Genomic DNA, 27988 nt, shown 5'->3' with positions numbered 1-27988 from the left:
CTTTACTATAAAGCAGGTGAAATTTCCAGAAAATTTCAAAAAATTCAGGTCTCCCAGTCGTTGTGCAGCAAACTTCCAGTGGTTAATCTGCAACTCAGAAGTCTTATAACGCTAGTATGAGGGAATCCTCAGTAGCCACGGCACTTGAAATTCTTTAAGACAGGATTAGTCTTAACTGATGTATGAGACTTTTCTTTTTTTCGTTTTATTAGCTATATTTATGGCCGCCAATGATAACAAGTGTGAGGTGCGCGTGCACCTGATTCGATTTTATTACTCATCAGGATCTCTATCGGCCTACCCCCAAACTGAAATTACTTTAGGCAAAATTAGAGTAAATTAATCCATGAGACTTTGGGCGTAATCAAATATTTCAGTCAAAAGGATCTGACAACTTAAATCGAAAATTATAATCAGATTTCAAATATGTTAAGAGGTGGAGGAGCTATGAACTAAAGATGTATACTTGAAAGAATCAAGTCATTCTATGATTTAAATATATATGTATAAACGGCTGGTATGTATTGAGAAAGCTCTATGTAGAGGAGCGAACAACGTTTCGACCTTCTTCGGTCATCGTCAGGTTCACAAAGAAAGAAAGAGGTAACTGATCGATAGCTGACCGCATGTTTGAAGGCGATTGTGTAATTGAGTGTAGGAATGTAGATGGCGTGCCTAGATGTTGGATTATATTTCTTAATATAGGTATAAAGGTGTTCCTTTGTATTGGTTTATTTTGGGTTTGAGTTGTATTCTATGAGTTCCTTTGCCGTAGATAAAAACCTGGTTTAGGTAGCCGTGGTGGGCACAGCACAGATAGCTCACTGTGTATCTCTGCGCTAAACAACAAACAAAACCGTGCAGCAATAAAAAATAATAATATAAAATAATGAAAGTATTATATATTTAGTGTTATCAGTGTTACGAAAAAAATTGAGTGTGCAAAGTGTAACTGTCAAAAACGTAAAATCGGCTTCAAAAATTAGCCTAATTTTGCCATTATTCGCTGCTGAGAAAAGCAAGCCATAAAGTAAGCACTGTGCACTTGCAACGTGAACTTAGCGACCACAGTCAGGCGGATCTTTATCTTTCACAAATATATTCTAACACTACTGGAATGGGACAAGGAATTCGATCGTTTTCTACTTAGGCGAGGCATTTACCTAGGAATTCTTAGTTCTAGGTAAATATTTATTCTACATAGCTTGTCGCGTCAGCAGTGAACGAGAAATAACAGCGAGTAAAAAAAACAACAACAAAAAACCCTCATTACCAGGTCACTCTTCTTCTCAAAGTTCATTTTGTGTAGCTCACCTCCAAAGTGTCACCTGGAGTTATGGCTGCTTCCGGCTCGGCCCCTAGTGGATCAGCAATAAGTCTGTGTGCTTATAACGCTAAAAATCGGGTTTCGATATCCGTGGTGGATACAGCACATGCAGCCTATTATGTAGTTTTATGCCGAGCTACAAAAAACCCAGCAAACATTGTTATCTTATAAACACCACAGTATCCAGTCGCATGTAATCTAATTAATAATATATATAATATTACATTATACTGAACCGTAAATTACTTCCCTGTATAAGTTACTTCTCTCTAAAGACGGCCTGGCATGGCCAGGTGGCTAGGACGCTCGACTCGCAATCTGAGGGTCGCGGGTTCTAATCCATGTTCCATCAAACATGCTCGCCCTTTCAGCCAAGGGAGTGTTACAAAGTTACGGTCAATTCCACTATTCGTTGATAAAAGAACAGCCCAAGAACTAGCAGTGGGTAGTGATGACTAGCGCAGATAACCCTCCTGTAGTTTTGCGTGAAATTCAAACCAAACCAAACTCTCTAAAGGTCTAGTTAAACAATGATGGTTTCAGTGTGGTTTGGGTTGATGCAGCACACAAATATATGGGGGAAGGCAAAATTCTGCTTTGGCTCAAACATTTGGTGATATTTCATAAACACAGCAAATTAAAACTTGGTATTATTTACGTTAGCATCAATTTTATTCTAATATTTTGAATTTAAGGGCCAAACGAAATGCAAATTCAGTTACACACTACATGAATAACATAACGTAATTGGAGTACTTTCAGTTGATTTAGTTCACTGTGCTTATAAAATATCAGTAACTGTTTGAGATAATGCAGAATTTTGATTTGCATTTTTCTTTTCGCTCAGACGTTTTAGGATGTACTTCAATCACTTTGTGTCTAGGTACCTTTGACTAGTTCTCAGTTTTGTGAAGTGAATGTTTTGTCGAATTCATGAAATTTATCAACAATTTACAAGTACTTTAGACAGATCGGCACATAGGCGTAAGAATGTATTTACTGACACATTTGTGTCACATTTTTGTTATCACCAGATCTAAGATTTAACGGAAACTTTCATGGTCACACACAAATAAAATGTGATATAATGGCTTTAGAAGAAAGTTCAATACTGTTATGAACATAGTATGTGGTGTAAGTAAGATGACGAGTACAATAATGTTGTGGACATAACATGTGGTGTAAGTAAGATGACGAGTACAATAATATTGTGGACATAACATGTGGTGTAAGTAAGATGACGAGTACAATAATATTGTGGACATAGCATGTGGTGTAAGTAAGATGACGAGTACAATAATATTGTGGACATAACATGTGGTGTAAGTAAGATGACGAGTACAATAATATTGTGGACATAGCATGTGGTGTAAGTAAGATGACGAGTACAATAATATTGTGGACATAGCATGTGGTGTAAGTAAGATGACGAGTACAATAATATTGTGGACATAACATGTGGTGTAAGTAAGATGACGAGTACAATAATGTTGTGGACATAGCATGTGGTGTAAGTAAGATGACGAGTACAATAATGTTGTGGACATAACATGTGGTGTAAGTAAGATGACGAGTACAATAATATTGTGGACATAACATGTGGTGTAAGTAAGATGACAGTACAATAATGTTGTGGACATAGCATGTGGTGTAAGTAAGATGACGAGTACAATAATATTGTGGACACAGCATGTGGTGTAAGTAAGATGACGAGTACAATAATGTTGTGGACACAGCATGTGGTGTAAGTAAGATGACGAGTACAATAATGTTGTGGACACAACATGTGGTGTAAGTAAGATGACGAGTACAATAATGTTGTGGACATAGCATGTGGTGTAAGTAAGATGACGAGTACAATAATGTTGTGGACATAGCATGTGGTGTAAGTAAGATGACGAGTACAATAATATTGTGGACACAGCATGTGGTGTAAGTAAGATGACGAGTACAATAATGTTGTGGACACAGCATGTGGTGTAAGTAAGATGACGAGTACAATAATGTTGTGGACACAACATGTGGTGTAAGTAAGATGACGAGTACAATAATGTTGTGGACATAGCATGTGGTGTAAGTAAGATGACGAGTACAATAATATTGTGGACATAGCATGTGGTGTAAGTAAGATGACGAGTACAATGATGTTGTGGACACAGCATGTGGTGTAAGTAAGATGGAGTACACAGTGAATCTACACACTGTATCGAAATATGGATAATAACAAAACACTCTTTGTATTTACGCTCCGTCACAAAATATTTTACATGTGTATTAGAACAAACATACTTTACATTTGCAGTGCCATACAGTTATCTACATGTGGACCATAACAACATATTCTTTATGTCTGCAAACTGTCACACAACATCCTATAGGCGGACCATAACAAAACATTCTTTATATCGACAAAGTGTCACACAATATTCTATGCGTAGATTATAACTCCATATCTATATAGTGTTACACAAAAGCATACATATGAACCATAGCTACACAGTGTTACACAATAATATACATATGGACCATGACAAGAACCACTCTTCATATCTACACAGTGTTACACAATAGTATACATATGGACCATATCTACACAGTGTTACACAATAGTATACATATGGACCATATCTACACAGTGTTACACAATAATACACATACTGATTTAAAGCTTTTCGATCCCGAAATTCATGTACGCTTATATTTTATATGAAATATACGCATCAATTACACATTTCACGTTTTTAGTTTTATTTTTTCAATGTAATCTCAATCGATTTTGATGAATAAAATTTTGAATCATATCGTTCATAATGGGCGCAACGAAAGTCTGGTTGTTACAGCTTCATTAAATCAGGTGAATCAGAACAATACACAAACATATGGAGATTTGAATGGTCGCCATGTTTTACACAATTCACTTAATATAAATAAAAATTGTTATAATAAGCAGTTAGTAATAAACCGAGAAGCGATACTACGAAACAGTTAGAATTAAAATTAGAAGAGCTATTATGGAAAAAAATAGTAGAAAAAGGGAAGTTACTATGACAACATGCAAGTATTAAGTTGGAAAATTTACTATAACAACTGTTAAATGAAGGTGTATTGTGTTCTTTATAGCAAAGCCAAATTGGGCTATCTGCTGAGTCCATCAAGGGTAATCGAACCCTTGATTTTATCGTTGTAAATCCGAAGAGTTACTGTTGTACTAGCGGGGTACAGCATTAAATAAAATAGTTACCATGGCAGCAAGTCAGCATTAAATAAGAAGAGTTAACATTAACAGAGATTAGCATTAGGCAACAGTTACTCTTAGAGTAAGTTGGCATTAAATCATAAGAGTTACCAAGACGACAAGGTTATACTATCAATAATTACAGGGCCTGGCATGGCCAAGCGTGTTAAGGCGTGCGACTCGTAATCTGAGGGTCGCGGGTTCGCATCCCAGTCGCGCCAAACATGCCCGTCCTTTCAGCCGTTGGGGCGTTATAATGTGACAGTCAATCCCACTATTCGTTGGTAAAAGAGTAGCCTAAGAGTTGGCGGTGGGTGGTGATGACTAGCTGCCTTCCCTCTAGTCTTACACTACTAAATTAGGGACGGCTAGTACAGATAGCCCTCGAGTAGCTTTGTGCGAAATTCAAAAAACAAACAAACAATAATTACAATTATTGCTCATTTCTCAAGCTGTTGCCAGGTGTCGTAAGTATCACTTTAATCTCTAAATAACACAAAGTGAATTTACAGAAAATTAAGATATTTTGTATAAAGTAGTTCACTTGGTAACATAACAGTGAGAAAATACAAAGGCAGAAATTATTACTTTTGTACAAGACGTTTTGTTATAGTAATGAATACACACACAAAAAAGTTGTTTTAAATTTTGCTACAAAGAGTATTTTCAAATTCCACCTCTTAGTCCGCGTTCGCAATAAACACCGTACTTTAACATGACACCAGACAAAACACACTAATTCTTCGTAGTTCTATCACATAACGATGGCTGATGTTGTTACATGATAAAATATACATTGATTTAAAATTGAATAAAACACATTATGTCCTAGTGATGTTTGTACATAAGAATGAATGATATTGTTATCGCGTAGAGCAAACATTGACATAAAACCGAAGCAAACACACCATGTCATTTTTCTTCTTCTTCATGTGTCAAATCTGCGGCAGACATCGACGACCATGGCATGCCAGACTTCTCTGTTGTCAATCCTCCTTATCAACTCGATGTTGCTCATTGAGTTCTTGGTGACATAGTTATTGAGGCTGTCGATATATTTAGTTCTTTGACACCCTCTGCTTTTCCTCCCTTCTATTTTTCCACATAGCATCTGTTTCTCTATCCCATTCTTCCTACAGATGTGTCCTAGAAATTCCATTTGTCTCTTTCTTATAGTTTTCATGAGGGACCTTTTGTATCTTGCCAGTTCCATGACTTCCACATTTGTTTTTCTTTCAGTCCATGACATTTTTAGCATCCTTCTAAGGAACCACATTTCAGCAGCTTCTAATCTTTTCTCTGTATCTTTGTTCAGTGTCCAGCTTTCACAGCCATATAAGAGAATAGATCATACATATGATTTAAAGGTGTTAATTTTAGTGACATTTGTTATGTTCCTGTTTGTGAATATGGACTTCATTTTATAGAAAGTATCCTTGGACATTGCAATTCTTTTCTTTATTTCTGTGTCACTCTTTGCATTTTATGTTATAGTATATCCAAGATATTTGAAGCTTTCGACTTGTTTTATTCTCACGTCCTTGCCGGTTATGCTACATGTGGGTGTAATTGATTGTTTTGAGATAACCATGCACTCTGTTTTCTTTGCGTTTAACTGCAAGCCTTTTTCTTCACTCTCGTCTACTATTGTTGTGAGGAGAGTCTGTAGATTTCGTTCGGAGCCCGCAATGAGGACTGTGTCATCAGCGTAGCGCAAGTTGTTGATATTGCATCCGCCTACTTTGACTCCCTGATGTTCATTGATGTTTCGTAGGATTATTTCGCTGTATAAGTTAAAAAGATCTGGTGAAAATACACATCCCTGCCTCACCCCTCTTTCAATTGGTCTATATTCACTCAATTCATTTTCAATTTTGATAGCTGCCATTTGCTGCCAGTAAAGGTTTCTAAGGATTCTTAGATCTTTAGCATCGATGTTCAGGTCCGACAACATGTCGAATAGGTCACCATGTCTCACTTTGTCAAAGGCTTTAGAATAATCGATAAAACATAGATATAAATCCTTTTGTACTTCCAGTGGTCTTTCCATGAGCATGTTTAGAGCGAAAATTGCATTTCTAGTGCCTTTATCGGCTATAAATCCAAACTGAGTATCAGAAATCTCTGGTCTCATCTTATTCCTCATTCTAGAAATGAGCACTCTTAAGAGAACCTTGGTAAGATGACTCATTAGACTAATTATCCTGTGCTGTTCACAGTCAGTTGTTCCGGGTTTTTTCGGCAATGCAATAAAGACTGATTTTTTTAAAGTCTTCCGGTATTTCACCCGTGTCATAAATAGTGTTCAGTAGTTTTGTCACTTCCTGGATTCCCAAACCATGTCATTATTGTCACATAAAGGTGAACGATATTGACATCATTGGAAATCAAATACGTATACTCATAGAACAATTAGACATTTACAGAAACGTATCAACAACTGGAATTAAAATCTATACATTCATAAATCAATTAAATACTCATGAAAACTCGTTTAGTTACTGGAAATTAAGTTCGTGTAACAATAATAATTAATTAATAATAATTAATCTTAACAGTACGCAAGACTGAAAAGAACGTTATTTTTTGAAGCTTTTCTCGGACATGAAAACTTCTGACAGTTTATTTCATTTACTGTAATTTTTCATTAACTTTAACACTGGTCGTGCTCAGTAAAACATCATGCACTGAAACACCCAAGAGCTCTTGGTGTGACAATATTGGAGAGAAATTACCTAATTTTACAACAATACTTTATTATAGCACCTAACAAAATTGAACAATACTTAACCTTATGTTGTATGCAAAAAGAATGTACAGCACCTAACCTTACGCTGTATCTAACAAAACTGTACGTTCCGAGCCTATTGTTGTACATAAACAACAAGACTGTAGCACCGAACTTTATGTTATATGTAACAAGAATGTACAGCACCTAACTTTATGTTGTATGTAACAAGAATGTACATCACCTAACCTTACGTTGTATGTAACAAAATGATACATCATCTAACCTTATCTTGTATGTAACAAGATGGTACAGCACCTAAACTTATTTTATTTGTAAGACGATTGTACGGTATCTAACTATATGTTGTACGTAACAAGGTTGTACAGCACCTAACCTTGTGTAATAAGTAACAAAACATATAGTACTTATGTTATATGTAACAGGATTGTACAATATCTAAACTTACGTTGTATGTAACAAGACTGTACAGTACCTAACCTCTGTAAATAAACATAAAATGATTTCAGTTATAACAAAGAATTAGCCGTTAATGAAAACAAACAAACCAATTCCACACTAAGAGAAGAAACTTAATTAACAAAACTCACTATTTTGATTTATATATATTTATAGCATTCGGCGAACGTTCAGGTGTAAACAATGGAAAATTTACACACCGATTTACAATGATATTCAAAATTCACTCTTTAATTTAGCAAGTAATGAAGTGTTTTAATTTGGGATCTCTACAGGTTCTTTCTGTCTGATGACTAACAAACGTTTTACTTCAGAATATAAACATATTTCTTTAAGTCTAGTGTGTGATAAAAGTTAACTTTGGAATATCTATAATTTTTCTTTTTTTTCTGTCTAGTGACTAATAAGATAACTTACTTTGGGATCTCTACAGGTTTTTATCGGTCTAATGAGTAATAAAGTGTTTGACTTTGAAGCATCTAGAGGTTTCTTTCAGTCTAAAGATTTTCTTCTTTGGCGGCCCGAAAGGAATGCTGTAAAGTGATGAATCAGCACTACTATTGAAGCGATACCAATAGCCATGACTTCGGAGGTTGTTTGATCTGTTAAATATCAGAGATTATCCTCAAACTTAGTCTATCACACACAGACCAAACTATATCAGTCACGCCTTATGTTGCACGAATATTTACACAACTATTAGATACCTCATAATATCAGCGCTAATCGAAAAAGATATAAAGATATTAGGACAAAAAAATAATGACGCAACCTCCCACCCATCAGATGAAATAATACATTGAGATCAAAATATTTCTTGTGCCATCACGACGTAACCTTCATGTTGTGGAAAAAATAAAACGTACTAAGGTAAATGTTTTGTTGTTGTTTTGAAAATTTAGAAAGGAAGAATTCACGAAGCACAAGACATCAGAATTATTTTAATATACTCGTCACCGTGATAAGGTCCAAATTATCAATGACAAAGAGCTTCAAATTTCGGTTAATTATTTGAAAGGGATATCAGGGTTGTTTTGTTTGGTTTGAATTTCGCGCAAAGCAACACGAGGGTTATCTGTGCTGGCCGTTCATAATTTTACAGTGTAAGACTAGAGGGAAGGCAGCTAGTCATCACCACTCACCTCCAACTCTTGGGCTACTCTTCTACCAACTAATAGTCGGATTTACCGTCACATTATAACGACCCCACGGCTAAAAGGGCGAGCATGTTTGGTAAAACGGGGATTTGAACCCGCAACCCTCGAATTACGAGTCGAGTGTCTTATCCACCTGGCCATGGGGTTGGCTTGTACAACAAAGGGTGAATTTAATTTTTCATGTTTTGCGCTGATCCACAGCTCATAACTAATTTTAGCACATTAACAATCAAATTCAACCACAAAGGTGGTTTTTGTTTGCTCCTAGATGTATTGCCCCCATGATGGGCAGACCATGGATAGCCCACTGTGTAACTTTTTGCTTAACTATAAACAAAAAGAAACCAAGATGTGAGTATAGCACCAAAATGTACGATAACAATTCTCTCACAAATTTTAAACATAAAAATTAACTTCAAGTGTCGTCATTAGTTGAGACTAATGGCAATAAGTTTGGGAGAAAGAAAGAAAAAAATATGTTTTTTTCAAAAAACTATGAATGAAAGTGAAAATGTTTTTCAAAGCATAATAACATACTAACCAGGATCATTAACTTATAACTTAGATGTTTTCAAAACTCGCCAAGAACCTTGAAATATCTATGTCAAACTACGTATATACATAAACTAAGACATAAAGAGGAATTCAAACTAGCTCTCGTGAGTTTTCAAAATGTTATATACACAGTTATTGTTTGTTTGTTTGTTTGTTTGTTTTGAACTTCGCGCAAAGCTACACGAGGACTATCTGCGCTAGCCGTCCCTAATTTAGCTGTGTAAAACTAGAGAGAAGGCATCTAGTCATCACCACCCACCGCCAACTCTTGGTCTACTCTTTTACCAACTAATAGTGGGATTTACCGTCACATTATAACGACTCCAAGGCTGAAAAGGCGAGCACGTTTGGTGTACACAGTTAAGATCAACTATATCAGGTCATAGTTTTGTTGCTAAGCAGAAGACTAGTGGAGAATTACCAAAAGTCAACAGGTTTTTATACAAAAACTTTAGGTTAACATTCTGCTGACTTCAATGGAAAAAGATTTCCAATACTATCTGTTATATTTCACTCCCGACTACATTTGTGCTTAAAATTGTTAAAATCATAAATTATTTTTTATCCTGCTTCTTGTCTGCTTTCAATAAAGTTTTTTTTTTTCTTGGTGAATGTTTTACTCATATATTAGCTCATTCTCTAACTAAAAATGAGCATGTTACGGCCTGGTGATAACGATAATTTACTTGTAATCTAAAGGTCGCGGGATCAAAACCCATCGCGGAAATATTTGCCCTTTCAGCGATGGACACGTTATAAAGTGACTATTTTATCTCAGTGTTTTTAAACAATGCCCATACAAGTTGTTTTGTTACTGTTCCTATTTAATGTTTCTGTACTTATGTTTATTTTTTATATTGTTTCTGTTTAACGCTTCTGTGTTTATAATTGTTTTGTTATCAGTCGTATGAATACGTTTATACGGAAGCTCGTTTATCACTGGCTTTCGCTACGCCCCACGCTTGTACAGCGGTAAGTCTACAGACTTACAACGCTAAAATCAGGGGTTCGATTCTCCTCGGTGGGCTCAGCAGATAGCCCGATGTGGCTTTGCTATAAGAAAACACACGCGCGCACGCTTTTGCTACGATTTTAAACAAATTAGATTGGACGAAAACGTCACTATTTGTTCGGGGATTTGGTATTTTGCTCACAGAACGTGATGTTGTTGTCCAATCCAATAGGTTTAAGATTATACAGATGAACAGAGCCTTCTTGTATAGTTTACTCAGTCACAGGTTGAATCCTAAGACTAACGTGAAAGAACCTGATAAGTAAACAACTTTTGATTTTATACGTAAAAAGCAAAAACACACTATTGTTATTGAACTTATAATTTGGTTTCATGTTAACAGATCTCATAACATGTTCCGCAGGGAATTTTTTTCACTATTGATTCGGTTTAGAGGTTGGACTAAAATCAGGCTAAAAAAGCTTATATCCGGAGGCGATAAAGTGTTCTAACACTAAGTTTATTCTAGTGTCTTTAGTCCTGTTCAGATACTTTAATATCATAGATCACTATCCAGATTGGTGAAAGTGAACATAAATAACTATACATATTAAATAACAAAAACGTGTTAATACATTCTTCTGGATTGAAACATCTCCCTTAGCACAGCATATTCTTACACAAAATTACGTTTCAGATTTGAAAAACAGCAGAATTATATCCAGACCCAATAGCAAATTTCAATGTATTTTTCACAAGTCATGATGTATCGTAGGAGACATAACCAGCACAAGTGTACCTACAAAATACCACCTGTTACTAAATAAACGTGTTTGATTCTTTATAGTGTTTCACAATAAACAACAGCCACTGACGGCGTCACTAGATTTTTATAAATTGTTTATAATGAAAATATTTTAATTTATTCGTATTTGATTTGTCAGTGAGAAATGTTCTTAATGTTATTTATCCGAACGTTTGACTCGTCTTTTTGCGCTTATACAATAATGTTTTGTAATTTTTCTTTTAACAGCTTCATTATACAAAGCGTTAAGTGGGCTCAAATACAATTATTTTGAATATGTAAATCGGCAAGTCACGTGACAAGTACTGCCGATATGAGTTCGCACTGAAACTGCATCTGTCAGAACTACATTTTGACATTTATGTTGCGCAGGCAGTGTGATGACATAGAAAACCGATTACCTTTGGAAATGGTATGTAACAGTTCTCTCCGAAGCAAAATATTCATACACTAAGGTCGTAAAAATACTACGGATGGGATATTTAAAATTTCTAAGACGGTATATAATTTGTATTTAATGGTACTGGAAAACAGAGGAATATGAATCAACTTGGACCATCCAAAAAGAGATCTTTAAGTAAGTCTTAACAGAGCTGCAGTAAGTAAAAAAAGACGTTTTTCAACAAGAGATAACTTAAAACATAAAGGCCACTTGCAACAGTGAACAACATAATAAAGAACGACCTCCGTCTGGTAAAGCAATATAACTTGCTTTCTCGACATATTTTTAGAACCTTCGCTTACCATAAGCTGCTGCAGAATGAATGCTGATATTCATACTATGTAGTGTTAAAAGTAAGATAAGTAATATTTGATATTATTAATCCTTATAATAAATATCAGATTAATAAATGGTTTAAACTAAAACTAATAATAATTACAATTCACTTAATGAATCTCGTTCATACCATAACAGCCGTTGTTCAAGAAAACTAATGATGTAAAGGTAGTCTAGACTTTAGATAATCAGACCCCAGCTGGTCTGGTGAGCCCTGGTATTGGAACTAAGGAGTAGTTGGTACTGGAAATGGTTTACGTAGCGTAATTGACATATTATAACGTATTCTTCTTTGATTCCACTCACATGTCCTTAGAATTTCATAGGAAGACGTAGAGGACACGTTTTTAGAGACAGTATCTGTAGATTTTAGCGAGATTGGACTGTTGAAACAGGCACTGGAAAACTGCCATCCTAGTACAGTAGGTGAATTGTGGAAATAAAAAAGGGAGGAGCGGTGTACTTTGGACATGACAGTTTACGACTGAGTCTTTTGCATTGGAAATTACACAACAGGGGTATAGTCAAGATGAACAGTTGTCAGGTACTTTGATGTGATGAGCCTCTAGAATAGTTTTAATATAACATACTCAACCTCTGTACTGTAACATCTATTCGGGTAGTTTTACGATTGATACAGTATTTCGTTTGTTTGTTGGTTTGTATGAAGTTTGACTGCTTTGCAGTTCATTCACGTCTTGTCTTGTGGTTTAAGAATTTAACTTTATATGGTTGATGCACTCTTATATCAAGCAAAGTACAAAATAGTGATATATCTTCGGTAAAGGGAATATTTACATTCTGTGTACACTATGCTTATAATTCTAATAGGAAACCATTCTGAGAGCAAGGTTGTTACAATATAGCTTTGTGATTATACTTTCTAATTCCACAAACATAACTTGCTCAAATGACGGATATCAATAATTATAAGTTATTAAAAATACACGAATAAAACACTCGGCTCTTAATTTACTAAACAGTATTCTGGGATAACTGTTTTTAAAACTTTATTACATGTGTTTGGTAACTCTCCAAGCCTCGCCAGTACTGTAATTCATCATTTTACGAGAAAGTTTTATTATACGGACTGAGCGACCCTCCAAGCGTCGTCAGTACTATAATTCATCACTTTACGAGATATAGTTATTTACGTGTGTTCAGTAACCCTTCATGTCTCGCCAGTACTATAATTCATCATTTTACGAGAAAGATTTATTTACGTGTGTTCAGTAACCCTCCAAGCCTCGCCAATACTATAATTCATTATTTTACGAGAAATATTTATTTACGTGTGTTCAGTAACCCTTCAAGCCTCGCCAGTGCTATAATCCATCACTTTACGAGAAAGATTTATTTACCTGTGTTGAGTGAATGACCATCCAAACCTCACTATTTCTGTAATTACAGTAATCGAACATCACGATAGTAGTAGTTCAGACAACTTTGTCCAGGCGAAGCTGGTATTTATCTATATATATATAAATATACCTATCTAAGCAAAGTACGATGTTTATCATCAAGAGAAAACTTACAAACACTAATATCAGAAACAACTGACTCTCTCCGGGTATGATATTGATATCCTTACACACGGCAACATCTTTAAAGTTACAAACTCCAAGCTCGGAGAACAACAAATACAACTTTATGCGAGAAGTAAAATGGACTTTGTGGTTTTGAGGCCGTATATTCATGCTAAAGTAACAAATATAGCAATTTTTAGCAAACAGGACGAGCAATTGAGGTCAATTTGGAATGGTCAGATTTTTTGGCAGTGTGTGATCAAAAGGGCTATTACGTACGTTTTTTCTCTGTGTGAGGACTTTAAATAATTCTATCTGTGATCAGTTACGCGTTCTTCTTCTTGTTCTTCATGTGTCAAATCTGCGGCAGACATCGACGACCATGGCATGCCAGACTTCTCTGTTGTCAATCCTCCTTATCAACTTGATGTTGCTCATTGAGTTCTTGGTGACATAGTTATTGAGGCTGTCGATATATTTAGTTCTTTGACACCCTCTGCTTTTCCTCCCTTCTATTTTTCCACATAGCATCTGTTTCTCTATCCCATTCTTCCTACAGATGAGTCCTAGAAATTCCATTTGTCTCTTTCTTATAGTTTTCATGAGGGACCTTTTGTATCCTGCCAGTTCCATGACTTCCACATTTGTTTTTCTTTCAGTCCATGACATTTTTAGCATCCTTCTAAGGAACCACATTTCAGCAGCTTCTAATCTTTTCTCTGTATCTTTGTTCAGTGTCCAGCTTTCACAGCCATATAAGAGAACAGATCATACATATGATTTCAAGGTGTTAATTTTAGTGACATTTCTTATGTTTCTGTTTGTGAATATGGACTTCATTTTATAGAAAGTATCCTTGGACATTGCAATTCTTTTCTTTATTTCTGTGTCACTCTTTGCATTTTATGTTATAGTATATCCAAGATATTTGAAGCTTTCGACTTGTTTTATTCTCACGTCCTTGCCGGTTATGCTACATGTGGGTGTAATTGATTGTTTTGAGATAACCATGCACTCTGTTTTCTTTGCGTTTAACTGCAAGCCTTTTTCTTCACTCTCGTCTACTATTGTTGTGAGGAGAGTCTGTAGATTTCGTTCGGAGCCCGCAATGAGGACTGTGTCATCAGCGTAGCGCAAGTTGTTGATATTGCATCCGCCTACTTTGACTCCCTGATGTTCATTGATGTTTCGTAGGATTATTTCGCTGTATAAGTTAAAAAAGATCTGGTGAAAATACACATCCCTGCCTCACCCCTCTTTCAATTGGTCTATATTCACTCAATTCATTTTCAATTTTGATAGCTGCCATTTGCTGCCAGTAAAGGTTTCTAAGGATTCTTAGATCTTTAGCATCGATGTTCAGGTCTGACAACATGTCGAATAGGTCACCATGTCTCACTTTGTCAAAGGCTTTAGAATAATCGATAAAACATAGATATAAATCCTTTTGTACTTCCAGTGATCTTTCCATGAGCATGTTTAGAGCGAAAATTGCATTTCTAGTGCCTTTATCGGCTATAAATCCAAACTGAGTATCAGAAATCTCTGGTCTCATCTTATTCCTCATTCTAGACATGAGCACTCTTAAGAGAACCTTGGTAAGATGACTCATTAGACTAATTATCCTGTGCTGTTCACAGTCAGTTGTTCCGGGTTTTTTCGGCAATGCAATAAAGACTGATTTTTTTAAAGTCTTCCGGTATTTCACCCGTGTCATAAATAGTGTTCAGTAGTTTTGTCACTTCCTGGATTCCCACTTCTTTTAGGGCTTATAAAAGTTCAATGGGTATGTCGTCTGGACCAGCTGCTTTGCCTTTATGTATCTTCGTCATTGCATGTTCCACTTCATCAGGCATAATTGGAAGGCCTTCTGTGTCTATTTCTCTATGTGGGGTTGGGCTTCTGTTGTCGTTATATAGTTCCCCAATATATTCTGACCATCTGTTAAGTATATCTTTTTTATCCATCAATATTTCTCCATTCTTAGATTTTAAGCATCCTGTTTTTGCTGATGGAGTCTTTCTTGTCACTTCACTAATTTTCTTATCCATATATTTGCTGTATTCTTCCTTGGCAACATTTCATTTTTTCTTCACAAGTCTATTTATTTTTTGGTATTTTTCCTTATTAGGTTTAGCTTTTCTTCTCTCCTCTATTAGATTAAGGATTTCTGGAGTAATCCATTTTTGTTTACTCTTTTTCTGGTAGTAGGAATATGTTCTTTAGCAGCTTCGTGGATGCTTTCCTTCATTTTTTGCCATTTTTCTTCAGCAGTATTCAAACTGTCAAGGATATCAAATTTATTCTTCACACATACGATGTATTTCTTCTTCAGCTCTTCGTCTTCTTCTAGAAGATTCAGTTGTAGTCTTGGTTCTTTTTTGGATTTATTTAACTTTTTCAGTTTGACTACCATGGTTGCTACGACTGGGATGTGATCACTGCTACAGTCTGCACCTGGCATAGATTTGCATGATGTTATGGAGTTACGGTATCGTTTTTTCATCAAGATAAAGTCAATTTGGTTTCTCATTCTGTCTCCAGGGCTTTTCCATGTCCAACATCTTCTTGGATGATTCTTGAACCAAGTATTCATTACAGCAATGTCATGCTCATTGCACCAATCAACAAGTCTCTCTCCTCTTTCATTTAGCTCTCCGATTCCAAATGGTCCCACTGTTTTGTCTATTTTGTTCTTTCCAACCTTTGCATTGAAGTCTCCCATAATGATCTTAATATCTTGTGATTTTAGTTGTTTCATTGCCTTTTCAATGCCTTCATAAAATCTTTCAATTTCTGTCATGACCTTGTCTGCAGTTGGAGCGTAAGTTTAAATAATGCCAAAATCAAATGGGTTTCCACTAAGTTTTAGAACCATGACTCTATCGTTGACACACCAGAAACTTTTCAGGGCCTTTGCACATTCCACATCCAATATTATGCCAACCCCTCTTTGATGGTCATCACCTCCTGAGTATAGAATCGTGAACTCATCTGATGTTATACTGCCTGCTCCTTTCCATCTCACCTCCGAAAGTCCGAGTATGTTCGTCTTCATTCTTCTCATTTCTTCTTTAATGTTCTCTAATTTACCTTTTTGCAGCATTGTTCGAACATTCCAAGTTCCAATTCTTAGATTTTTTCTGTTGCTGACAGTCGCTTGATGACGGTCTGGTGTCACCTGTCGCACATGACTTCCCCTACCGAGCGAGGAGTTTCCCGAAGTTCTGGAAACCCCATATACGCTGTTATCTGACATATTTTTAGTTTGGCTTGCCATAGGTTTTTCTTTGCAAAATGGTACCTATAGTAGGTTGCAATTACTTGCTATAGGAGCAGTGTCTATACAGGACCGTTCTGCCCATCCATTGTTCCTTAGATTGGAGTCATCTGCTTGGCCAGATTGAGTGTTGCGCCATTAATTACACTATGTCAGTTGCCTCGCACTCATCCACCACCTGCCTTCCATGACTTCATCGTAACCCTGACACGAGGGGCTAAATGGGTACTGGGTCTTGCCCAAGGACCTCCCATGGGCTAGCGGAGGGAAGGAGCGCCTTACTGTTCCTTTGACCCACTACCCAAGTTACGCGTTACAAAGGTTCAAAAACTTCGTGGAGCTTTCATTTGTGCTCTCTCTCTCTCTCTCCCTTTTATATACACATATATACATATTCTCTGACTCCCCTTACCTGAAAAAGGCTGTTGGTTTTTCGCGAACATGCATGCGCACCCCCTAAACTAAATAGGTTTGCTTCAGCCTTATCTTTTGCTTTGCTTGCATGTACTCGCAAGAATCACCTATACAATGACTTGACAAAACGTTTGTCATCAGCAAACTTTCATTGTGTTGCAACGGAAGAGAATAAATCAGTTTTTCATTAAATGGAATTATAATAAATATATATACAGCTTTATAATATTGGTTACGACACCACATAGTGTAAGCTGACACAATACCATCTTCAATGTTTAATAGATAATGAATGATACATAAAATGTAAGCTGACACTATATCATCTTCAGTATTCAATAGATGACGATCTAGAAGTTGTAGGCTGACATCATACCGTCTTCAATATTTAATAAATGATGATCCAGAACTCGTTTTTTAATTACATTTGGTAGATTTTATCAACACTGACACCTAATCTCAGCTGTGTTCATTATGTTTCAAATTAATTACAAGCTACTTTAAAGGCAAAAAACGCATACACCTAGAAAAGCATGGTTTCAAAATTTCACACTTTTTCGCAAGGATTATATTTGGCTTAAGTCTGTACTAGACCTAAATTATGACAATTATATTTGGCTCAAGTCTGTACTAGGCCTAAAGTATAACAATCATATCTGGCTCAAGTCTGTACTAGGCCTAAGGTATGACAGGACGTGAGAATAGGGCTCATATAAAACTGATAGGTATTATCACCATATTAATGTTCTGTTAATTGTACATTCAGTGAAAAAAAAAAAAAAGAAGAAAGGATACTGTGATTTTCTATTAAAGGTGAACAGGATTGTTTCTGTTGGTGAGAGATTAGGAGGTTGACGTACTCTACCTCACAAACATTTCCAATGGACACTGACTTTCAAACGCTAGCTATTTAACAAGAGCAGGCAAAAGAATAGCAGTACACCTCCTATGGCGTTCGGCACATTCACAACTGAGTGTAATGTAGTTATATATATACACACAATACGCGAGCTAAAAAAATACTCTCTGTGTCGTGCACATTAATGAGCTGACTACGAGAAGCGGTCTGCGGGCAGGTGGCTTAATGTGTCATTCGTCTTCACAATATACACACTTTCATTACAGACCTGACGTGATCCATATTTCAAACAATGATGTATATAGCCTTGTGGATTCAAGATCTGGGAAATCAAGGGTGGGAATAAAGAAATCCGTTGATATAGTGTCGCCGGATATTATCTCGTAGCTGTGACAGTTCTTAACCCACGGATATAAACAACTGGGGGGAGCCATCTTTTTTTCTCGTTCTTTCGCGATAGCGAACGTTAACGAAAGACCGCTGACGAAGCCTTAGATGACAATTAAAGAAACAAATGCACGTAGCAGTCTTCATGATTAATACGAAGTTGATGTTTTCAATAACTCCTAAACATGTCGAGGCTGTTAGTATTCAAACAGTTAAATCAATACGTATAAGACGTATTTAACGAGACAGAAATATGCACATTGCACAAACATGTGATGAACACAGATTCCACATACTCTTCCCTGTAAATGCAAAGTTTTGTTTTCACAGGAAATATACGTTCCATGGCATACTTGATAAAACCTTTCCTTAAGCACACGTATACACACGTTATAGTGAACTGTGCGTTGGTTTTCAATCTGTCTGCCGTCATACCCTGCTGCAAGAAACTGGCTAAACCAACTGAAAATTAGTAGAACTCGCGTGGAATTCCCCCCTCGAGAGTGAGTTTGAGTAGATACTCAATCGGACAAATGATTCGAGCTTGACAACCATTTCACTTTTACCTCCTTGATGTCACGAGCGAGTACTCACCTTCGCCATAAGACAAGCAACAAAACACGTGAAGCCAACACCACATTTACAGTGTCGTTTAATGCCGCACCTAACATGGAACAAAACAGTAAAACTAGTTTATTATGACACCACCGTTTTTTAAAGCCCAACACCAAAGTATATTTGCTAATAGTTCATTATGACGCTCTGTAAAATAACATTGTATGGGACAAAACAAACCAACGCTCAGAATGTGTTTCACAAAATGAATCATCAAATGGCAAGAGTGAGACCAGTGGTAAAAGTTAATTTATATTTATTTTATTTTATCTTCATCATATAAGCAGTTGGATGGAGAAATCGTTTACTAAATAAGTAGTCTGTTACTTTATGATAAATAGATTTCAATCTGAATTAACTGTTGTATAAAAGTCAGAGTGCTTTCAGATATTGAGTCTGTTTAACTAATACATCAATGTTCAGTGCTTCACATAATTGATTCTGCAGGATTGTAATAGACGTTTGTAGGAATACACGAAAGCGTATGAGCTCCAACATTTATTCAAACATGTGATGAAAGGTTTAATCTGAATCTCTAAATGTAAGATGTTAAATTGTCGTACCAGTCGGTTGTTAGATTTTAGATTGCCATACCAGTAAGATGTGAGATGTTGAACTATCATACCAGTCAGGTATGAGATGTTAGACTGTCGTATCAGTCAGGTGTGAATTGTTAAGATTTACATTCGTTTATTTCAATACTGAATGCTTCTAACTCAAGAAACAATCGAGAGTAATATATATATGAAACACCGAAATAACTGGACTATGGGAAGCATGGTGGTGTAGTGGTTGGCTGTCTTAGCCCCTGTACTACAAGATATGTAACAAAATTAACGTTTTAATTTTTAACAAAAGAATGAACCAAGTCTCATTCAACGACTTGCTACTTTATCTATTTCAATCCAGTAAATCTTTTGAGAAAAGAAGTATCGGATGAAGACTAAACGTGGACACGCATACACAGATATTTGTATGTGATTATGTATCATTAACAAGTTTCTCTGAAGTATAAATATAAAACACGATCACTCTTGATAAATATTCACCGCCGTCTTTAATCAATATGATCTATTCACGAGAGAGGATTCTCGATTACGTGAAAGATTCTCGTAGAAAGAATCGATACACGTTGCAGAAGATCATCCATTAATTCATAATAACCATTCCTCTCCGCCTCTCGTCATCTTACCAGCGTCAGTCCGAGTTCCGAACTTGTTGATAAGAGACACAAATGAACTGTGGAAAATCAGCACGTGCGAAGTTGAGGAACCTCTCTTATTCCAGGGATAGTTGACGCTTTCAAAACGGTGACATCTAGAACCATTGTAACCCCCGTATGGAGATGCTAAGGACAGCTGCCCCCTGCTATGTTGATTAGCCTCCATTCAATCAGCGTGAGCTTCATTAAGGCCTTTCATAAACCTGAGCTCCGATCACAAGGCGATGTCATACACAAGTACCATACAGGTCGATTCCGTGTTATTAGCATGGCAGAAAGGATACCACGTTGCTATGTTTCGCCATATTCTTTACTTTGGAAACTAACGCCTCCGCCCAGTTGTGACTAGTAATTGGGTATGGCATTCGAAGATCTATCTATAAAAACCGAGCTCATAATCACATATACAAACACGTGCATGTATACGTGCACGTGCACAAATGGGATACCATTATTCACGAATAAGCCTGTCATATTTTTGATGGCTTCAACCATCTGCACGTGTGACGTTCTCGGATGTTTCTTTCTAGTTTCGTGAAACATCCGCTTGGGTCGCCCACTTCGTGCTTGTACAGTAGTGCATAACACCAATAATTTTTTCATTAGTAGGGTTCGTGCATTAGTAATAGCACAAAGAATGTTAAACACACCAATAATTGGGGTTTTATCTGACTACATACGTAACTATACAGCAGAGGCGGTGATTAAGAAGTTCCATGTAATTTTATGCTTCCTTTCACAGTGTGATATCAGCTTCTACTCAGTTTTCATAAGTAAACATATATCTACACATTTAATTCTCAACTGCCATTTTAGAAGTGGGAATACAATTTTGGAATTTATCAAAAACGTTATTTTTAACGAGAGAGTCAACGGAAAGACAATGACGACGAGTGGCATCACTGTATTCAATTGTAACCTTCATTACAATCTGTGGTTTCTAATTATATGAATGATACTAATCATCATATTCTGGTCAATAAATTCACACCCATGTAATTTTCTAACAGGAAGCTTAAAGTTAGTTTTTTTCTGAAACAAATGAATGGTAGAGTCGAGAACTGTTGATATTCAAATCAGATAACACTTATTTACAAATCAGATAACACTTATTTACAAATCAGATAACACTTATTTCGTCCTGATCTAAATTACTATACACATTAGTGAGTTGGTCAACACATCATAGACACAACACTCTTTAAATTTAATATTTTACTGCTTTATATAATTGTTGAAACGTTTATGATTCAAACCTAATTTTGTTCCTTTGTATACGTAACACGACATCTGAAATCGTCATGTGATTAGGAGCGCTAGACTCGCAAACTGAGGGTCGCCAGTTCGAATCCTAGTCTCACCAAATGTGTTCGTCCTCTAAGCCATGGGAACATTATAAAGTGACAGTCAATTCCACTATTCGTTGCCAAAAGAGTAGCCCAAGATATGGCGGGAGGTGGTGATGGCTAGTTGTCTTCCCTCTAGTGTTACACTGCTAAATTAGGAACAGCTAACGAAGATAGCCTTTGCGTAGCTTTGCGCAAAATTCAAACTAACCAAATCTGTAAGGTAAAAGCTTATTAAAACAAATCAAGAAGCTAGTTCTTTGAATATTGGAATATCAAACGTTTCAGTTATCAATGTGTCTGGAAATTAATTGTCTTTCTGTTTTTGCCAGTCTCTCTTACAATCTTCTTACAAGTGCTTAAAAGCTAAGAAAACGATTTATATAAAAGGAAAACAATATTTGAAGTTATGATGAAGTAACTTACTTAACACGAAGCTCCAAATCTTAATACTGCTGATGATCAGGAATTACGTAGAAATAAAAACGATCAAAAACGTTAAAATCGTTAATGGGACATATCAGCGCTATGGATAGAAACCAATTTGGAAAAAAAACAAAAACGTTACCAGCCTATACAACAACTTGTCCAGGGTTGTAGTTTTGATAATATACATTAAAATTATGTAAGCACTTTACAAAGTCCAATTGCTTTCATTTCATCGTTAGACACGCAAAAACGAGTAAGTAAACCAGCTGCTAGATACCTAACACCCAGAGGCTGTAAAACAAATCATAACAGAAGAGAAGGCAGGCTTGCGCCTCTTAATCGACTCCATCTTTCAATCCCTTTAGCGATGTGGCATGTTGAAAAGGGACTTGAACTTCCTGCACCATACACACACACACATAGCCACTGAGTGCTGTAATACATGGACCTACATTAACGACCATTGAAAACATCTGGTAGCCTTTACAGATGAGAAGTATGCAATCAAAAACAAACAGTGACTTTACGTAAGCTGGCGCTACTTACTATAACCTCGACCCCAGGCGACACTTCATTACCAACTTATGATCCTGAGTTGTCTCGAATGGCGGCTCAACTGATGAACAAAACCAACAGAAGCGAAATAAGATCGATTTTATTTGAAAAAAGACTTTCCTCTGCAGACACGCCAAACAATCAGCACGCGTGAAATTATGAAGAAAACAATTCGCAAGATAAAAGATACAGTATTGCAAAGATTCTGCTTTTAGCGACAGATAAGTTGACTTTGGTTGGTTGGCGTTTTATGGCCCAAAGCAACTAGGCTATCTGGGCCAAGTTAACTTTGGACAACTGGAGTTATCAGTTCTGGAATGTAGATAAAGATAACGAAAAATAGGTTTAAATGTTTGAGTTGATCTACTTCTTTCCTTCTGAGAAGTAAATGTTATTGTGCAGAAAACGATTCAGCCTTCTTCACATTACATTGATGCTGCCTACAGTTTATGGGTTGCTACCATGCCCAGTTGGCTTGGGGCAATTAGTGACATTTGCAAGTCACATATGTAGTGAGTTTTATAGGTCCTAAACTCGTCTCTTCTCACAACGTTTCATTTAATTGACCTTGGATAACCGCTTTTACTGACTCCAAGGCGTTTTACTACTTGGCTTAAATGTTGTGAATTGCAACGCCTCTGACTAGTTGATTTGAAACTGGAGCACATATAAATATTGTGAACTGAAAAGGATTCGACATGAGTTTTATTGTAATATTCTGAAGGAGATCTAACGACGATCTTCATATGTTTTAAGTTTCAATCCTGGAATTATTCATTTCTCATCGTGATGTTTGGATATGTGCATTACACATATTGAGCAGTTTTATATTTTTATTCATTACACATTTCAATGTATATCGAACTGACCAAGCTAAAACAAGGATGCAATCGCAAATTTTCTAAGAGAACCAAGGAAAAAACCAAGGTAACAAAATTACTACTGATATTGTTGGTGATTTTGTTTAAATTTTGTGTGTACGTTATTAGGGACCTTGTTACCAACATAGCTATAGACAGTTACGCATAAACAGTTTCAAAGTCTCTGTTTTAAAAGCCCATGGGTCAATAATTCTGGAACTTATAAAAGAGAAATGGTACCAAAACCATAACAAACCAAAAATTTCTAGCACCAGGAAATATAAATACAACATAACACATTTCTCAATGACACAATATTAGTAGGTTTTTCCATTATTAAACAGGTTGCTAGTTTACTATATTAAAAGAAATAAGTCTTTCACACCAACATAATACACAAAAAAACATCACAAGACCTTAGTTACCTGGACAATAGCTTTCATAACAGCAAAGATAAAAGGTGCTTCACATCAGCATAACACACAAAAAACATCACAAAACTTTAGTTACCTGTAAAATAGCTTTCATAACGGCATCAAAGAAGTCTTAGGATAAATATATATTTGTAACTAACCACAAAGCTACACAATGGACTACTTGTGCTCTGCCCACTACTAGTATCTAAACCCGATTTCTAGCACTCTATGGGGGGCACGAATATGCGAGAAAATCACTTCTGTGATGTATAACACCGAAGTTGTTGAACCTTAAATACAAAGGTTAGAACTTTTTTATAATAGCAACATAGTTATCAGTTATTTGGTATATAATAGCAAAGCTTCTACACACAGTTCAAAATATCTATACTAGTAATACAGTTGGTAGCAAATAAACATGCTACACTATCTTTTATTTGGTGCATAACAGCAAAGCTCTTCTAAACAGATCAAAACATTTTACTTCAGCAATGATGAAGATTAACGCATAAAGAATGTAATACCTTCTACAAGAAGATGAATGATAACAAGTTTTACAGTTATATCATCAGAAGATCAACATGACAGAATATAAGTAGTTTGTACACCAGCACCAGAAATGGGAAAACATAATTATGTTCAAAAAATCTTTATACATGTATTAAAAACCACATTATAAATGGAAAAATACCAACATGCTACCAGATCACTATTTACAGTCAAACCACCTGTAAAAGGATATCAACATGCTACCAGATCACTACTTACAGCTATATCACCTGGGAAACAATATCAACATGCTACCAGATAATTATCTACAGTTGTATCACCTGAAAAAAGATATCAACATGCTACCAGATAACTATTAAGTTTCGTATCACCTGGGTAAAAATATCAACATGCTACCAGATAACTATTAAGTTTCGTATCACCTGGGTAAAGATATCAACATACTAGCACATTAGTATATTCACAGTTACGTCACCTGAGAACGCATATCAATATGTTAGCATGTTAATATTTACAACCACGTTACCTGAATACGGATATTAATATTTACAGTAACTTCGCCTGAGAAAGGACATCAACATGTTAACAACTTAATACTCTCTACATGAACAACAGTGTACCATTTAATCTTCCCAACAATGTCAGCATCAAGGACATATACCCTACAGTAACTTTACGTGAGAAAGGACATCAGCATGTTAACAAATGAACACTCTCTACATTATGAACAGTACTTCCCAACACATGATCTGGAGTTTATATATGTTTAAGACTTTATTTTAGGCCTACTAAATTTATGGATTTTACGTATATATTTATTACCAGCTAAACATAAACATATATGTTTCCCTGATTTTCTTTCTTACTGTGGTGTTACAATAACACGAGCCCCAAAAAGGCCAACGAATAATGAAAATAAAACCAATATGTGCAAAACCGTTTGGTGAGGCAAGCATCTGAGTTGTTAAAGTTTATACACGAACATTTATAATACAGTATTAAAAATATTTCAATGATGTTAAATCGTGCAATTATTTTAAATTTGTTAGAAGTAAGAAATAAGTTAACACAGATCTGATCATTTAGAAAAAGTGCGATATTTTCAACATTAACACATCATACGACACATTGGGTAAGTAACCAGGTCAGATATTCAAAGGTTCTTAATTTTTAACTGTTAAACAGGAGGGCAAACAGTCCGCGCTATCCACTGCTTACCCAATTGACTGTCACTTCCTAAATGTACTTACATCTGAAAGTGCTGAACATTTCAGCAGCATATCGCAGCTTGAACCTAACACGTAAAGATAGCTATTAAAATAATGGTATTTTGGTATTGTGGTTTCAATTTTCATAAGACAAGTTGGTATTCTTCATCATATAATAAATTTTGCGCAATAACAATGAATGTTTTTTTTTTCCATTTTCCTTGGTCCTCGGAATATGTAATTATTAGCTAATTTGGGCTTAAAAACATACAAAGAAAACTACGAAGCATGAGAGCTTTGAAACAAGTTATCTTACAATATTCTCTATCGAGGTAACAAAAATCTAAAATAAGAGAAAGTTATTTCACCGTAAATATTGCTGTTGTTATCAGTTCTGTAGCGATTAATTAAAAGGAAAAGAAAATAATATTTATTTGCATGAATCGTATTATTAACGCTAAAACATTGGTTTCTATACTTAATACATTATGCAGCTTTCCGTTTAAAAACAAAAGAAATATATCACTATTGCTTTGGTCCACCTGTGTATTTGTATACACTTATAAAATTACTTAATGTAATAAACTACGAATAATAGACAGTTAAAAAAACAACAACAACTAAATCTCACCAAGAACCCTTCATTTTGTTTAAAGCATGTTCGGTAATAAACCTTTTACAATTCCACCAAGAGTGTTCACAGACAACGTTAAAAATTGTTTACATCCACATACCTAGAATACATAAAACTCAGGAAGTCAATAGATTAAAAATAAAGGCTACATTTAAACATTAGTGAAGACTATAAAAGAAAAATGTTGCATATTTATTCCTTTTACAGAGAAAATGTGGAAATTAAAACTTGTTTTTAACAACGTATCACACACCTCTAAGCCTAACCAAGAAGTGTCGTTTCTACAAATATTGAGGAAAATGTGTGTAATTCAAAAGGTGAAAGAAGGTTAGGCGGAAAAATAAAAATAAAAGCGAAACAACCTTTCATGACAGTTTTAATCTTATGATGTTAAATTAATTTGATAAAATGTCACGGTTTAGTTATCTTTCTGATCGTACCCTTTCAAACTACCTTTTAAAATTTGTTAAAATAGAGGGAGTTAGCCTCAGTCATTATATTTATTGCGGTCAACGAGAACTCAAATATACATTAAACATTTAAATTACATTCAATTTTAATATCTGGATTGGTTTCCGCAAAACACAACTACAATAAAAAAAAACAGCGCACAGGAAAAAATAGAATTATGATAATAACAAAAGCAATGTAATTTACTGTTAGTGAAAAGGTTGAAAGCGAAATCTGATCTTTAAAGCAGACACACGAAACGTCACCAGACGGAAGTTTCTTGTAAGTTTTTATCGCATTATCTAAATCTATTTTATCACTAAACCCAACAAGAGAAAAACTCTAAACGACCACGCGTTTGACTGCTTTCAATATTAATACACAGAATTTACATTCGCAGACTTGCAGAGATATTAATGCAACTTCTACCCCCGCCGTTGCGGTGGGGGGTCGGCATGGCCAGGTGGGTTAAGGCGTTCGACTCGTAATATGAAGGTCGCGGGTTCGAATCCCCGTCGCATCAAACATGCTTGCCCTTTCAGCCGTGAGGGCATTATAAAATGACGGCCAATCTCACTATTCGTTGATAAAAGAGTAGCCCAAGAGTCGGCGGTAGGTGGCGATGACTAGTGGCCTTCCCTCTTGTCTTACACTGTTAAATTAGGGAAGACTAGCACAGATAGCCCTTGAGTAGCTTTGCACGAAATTCAAAACAAGCAAACAAATCTTTGAGGTGGAAAATACTTTATTTGAATATCTTACTTTAAAAAGTCTATAATGCACGAAAATTGTTATGTCAAGAAAACTTTTTGCATGTTATCAATTGGTACGTCCTAAAAGTCAGAACAGCACTTGTACGTGTATTAAGCAACAAAGACAGATTCGTTACCTTTACGTTACGCCTTTTCAACTGAGATTTAGCAAATGTTAATCTTGTTATATTTATACAACTGCTAAATTGAGGCAACACTCTTATTTTAAAAGCTACACAATACTTTTACGACTACAAACTCAAACACTGTTTGCAACTTTGAGCCTGAATGTTCAGGGTAACCAGTCAACTACACTAACCTCCCAAACTGTCTTTTTTTAACCTAATAGCAGTTTCGATTCTTACTTTTAATATTCGGTCTCAGCTGACAATGTGGAATATGTTCAACGAAAGACATTTTACTGACTATCATTATTGGACCGTTAAGTTCTCAGCCTGACATGTTGAGCACTATATATCTGTTTCTTTAATTTCGCACAAACCTACAC

At 35.7% G+C, this 27988-nt stretch overlaps 1 protein-coding gene across 2 annotated transcripts in view; it reads right to left on the bottom strand.

The window, feature by feature from the left end:
- LOC143253721 (uncharacterized) overlaps nt 1-27988 on the bottom strand; it is a 67448-nt gene that overhangs the window by 18017 nt on the left and 21443 nt on the right. The window contains exon 3 of one of the 2 annotated variants that reach the window (XM_076508023.1): nt 8194-8372. The exons of the other annotated variant lie outside the window; for it this stretch is intronic. Coding sequence (XP_076364138.1) covers nt 8263-8372 — 110 coding nt within the window. The 3' untranslated portion in view covers nt 8194-8262. Of the gene's footprint in view, nt 1-8193; nt 8373-27988 lie in introns of those variants that run through there. 2 annotated transcript variants of the gene reach the window in all.

This window comes from Tachypleus tridentatus, chromosome 6 (genome assembly GCF_004210375.1).
Source record: "Tachypleus tridentatus isolate NWPU-2018 chromosome 6, ASM421037v1, whole genome shotgun sequence".
Lineage (NCBI taxonomy): Eukaryota > Metazoa > Arthropoda > Merostomata > Xiphosura > Limulidae > Tachypleus > Tachypleus tridentatus.
This window is presented reverse-complemented; position numbering and strand designations above follow the sequence as displayed.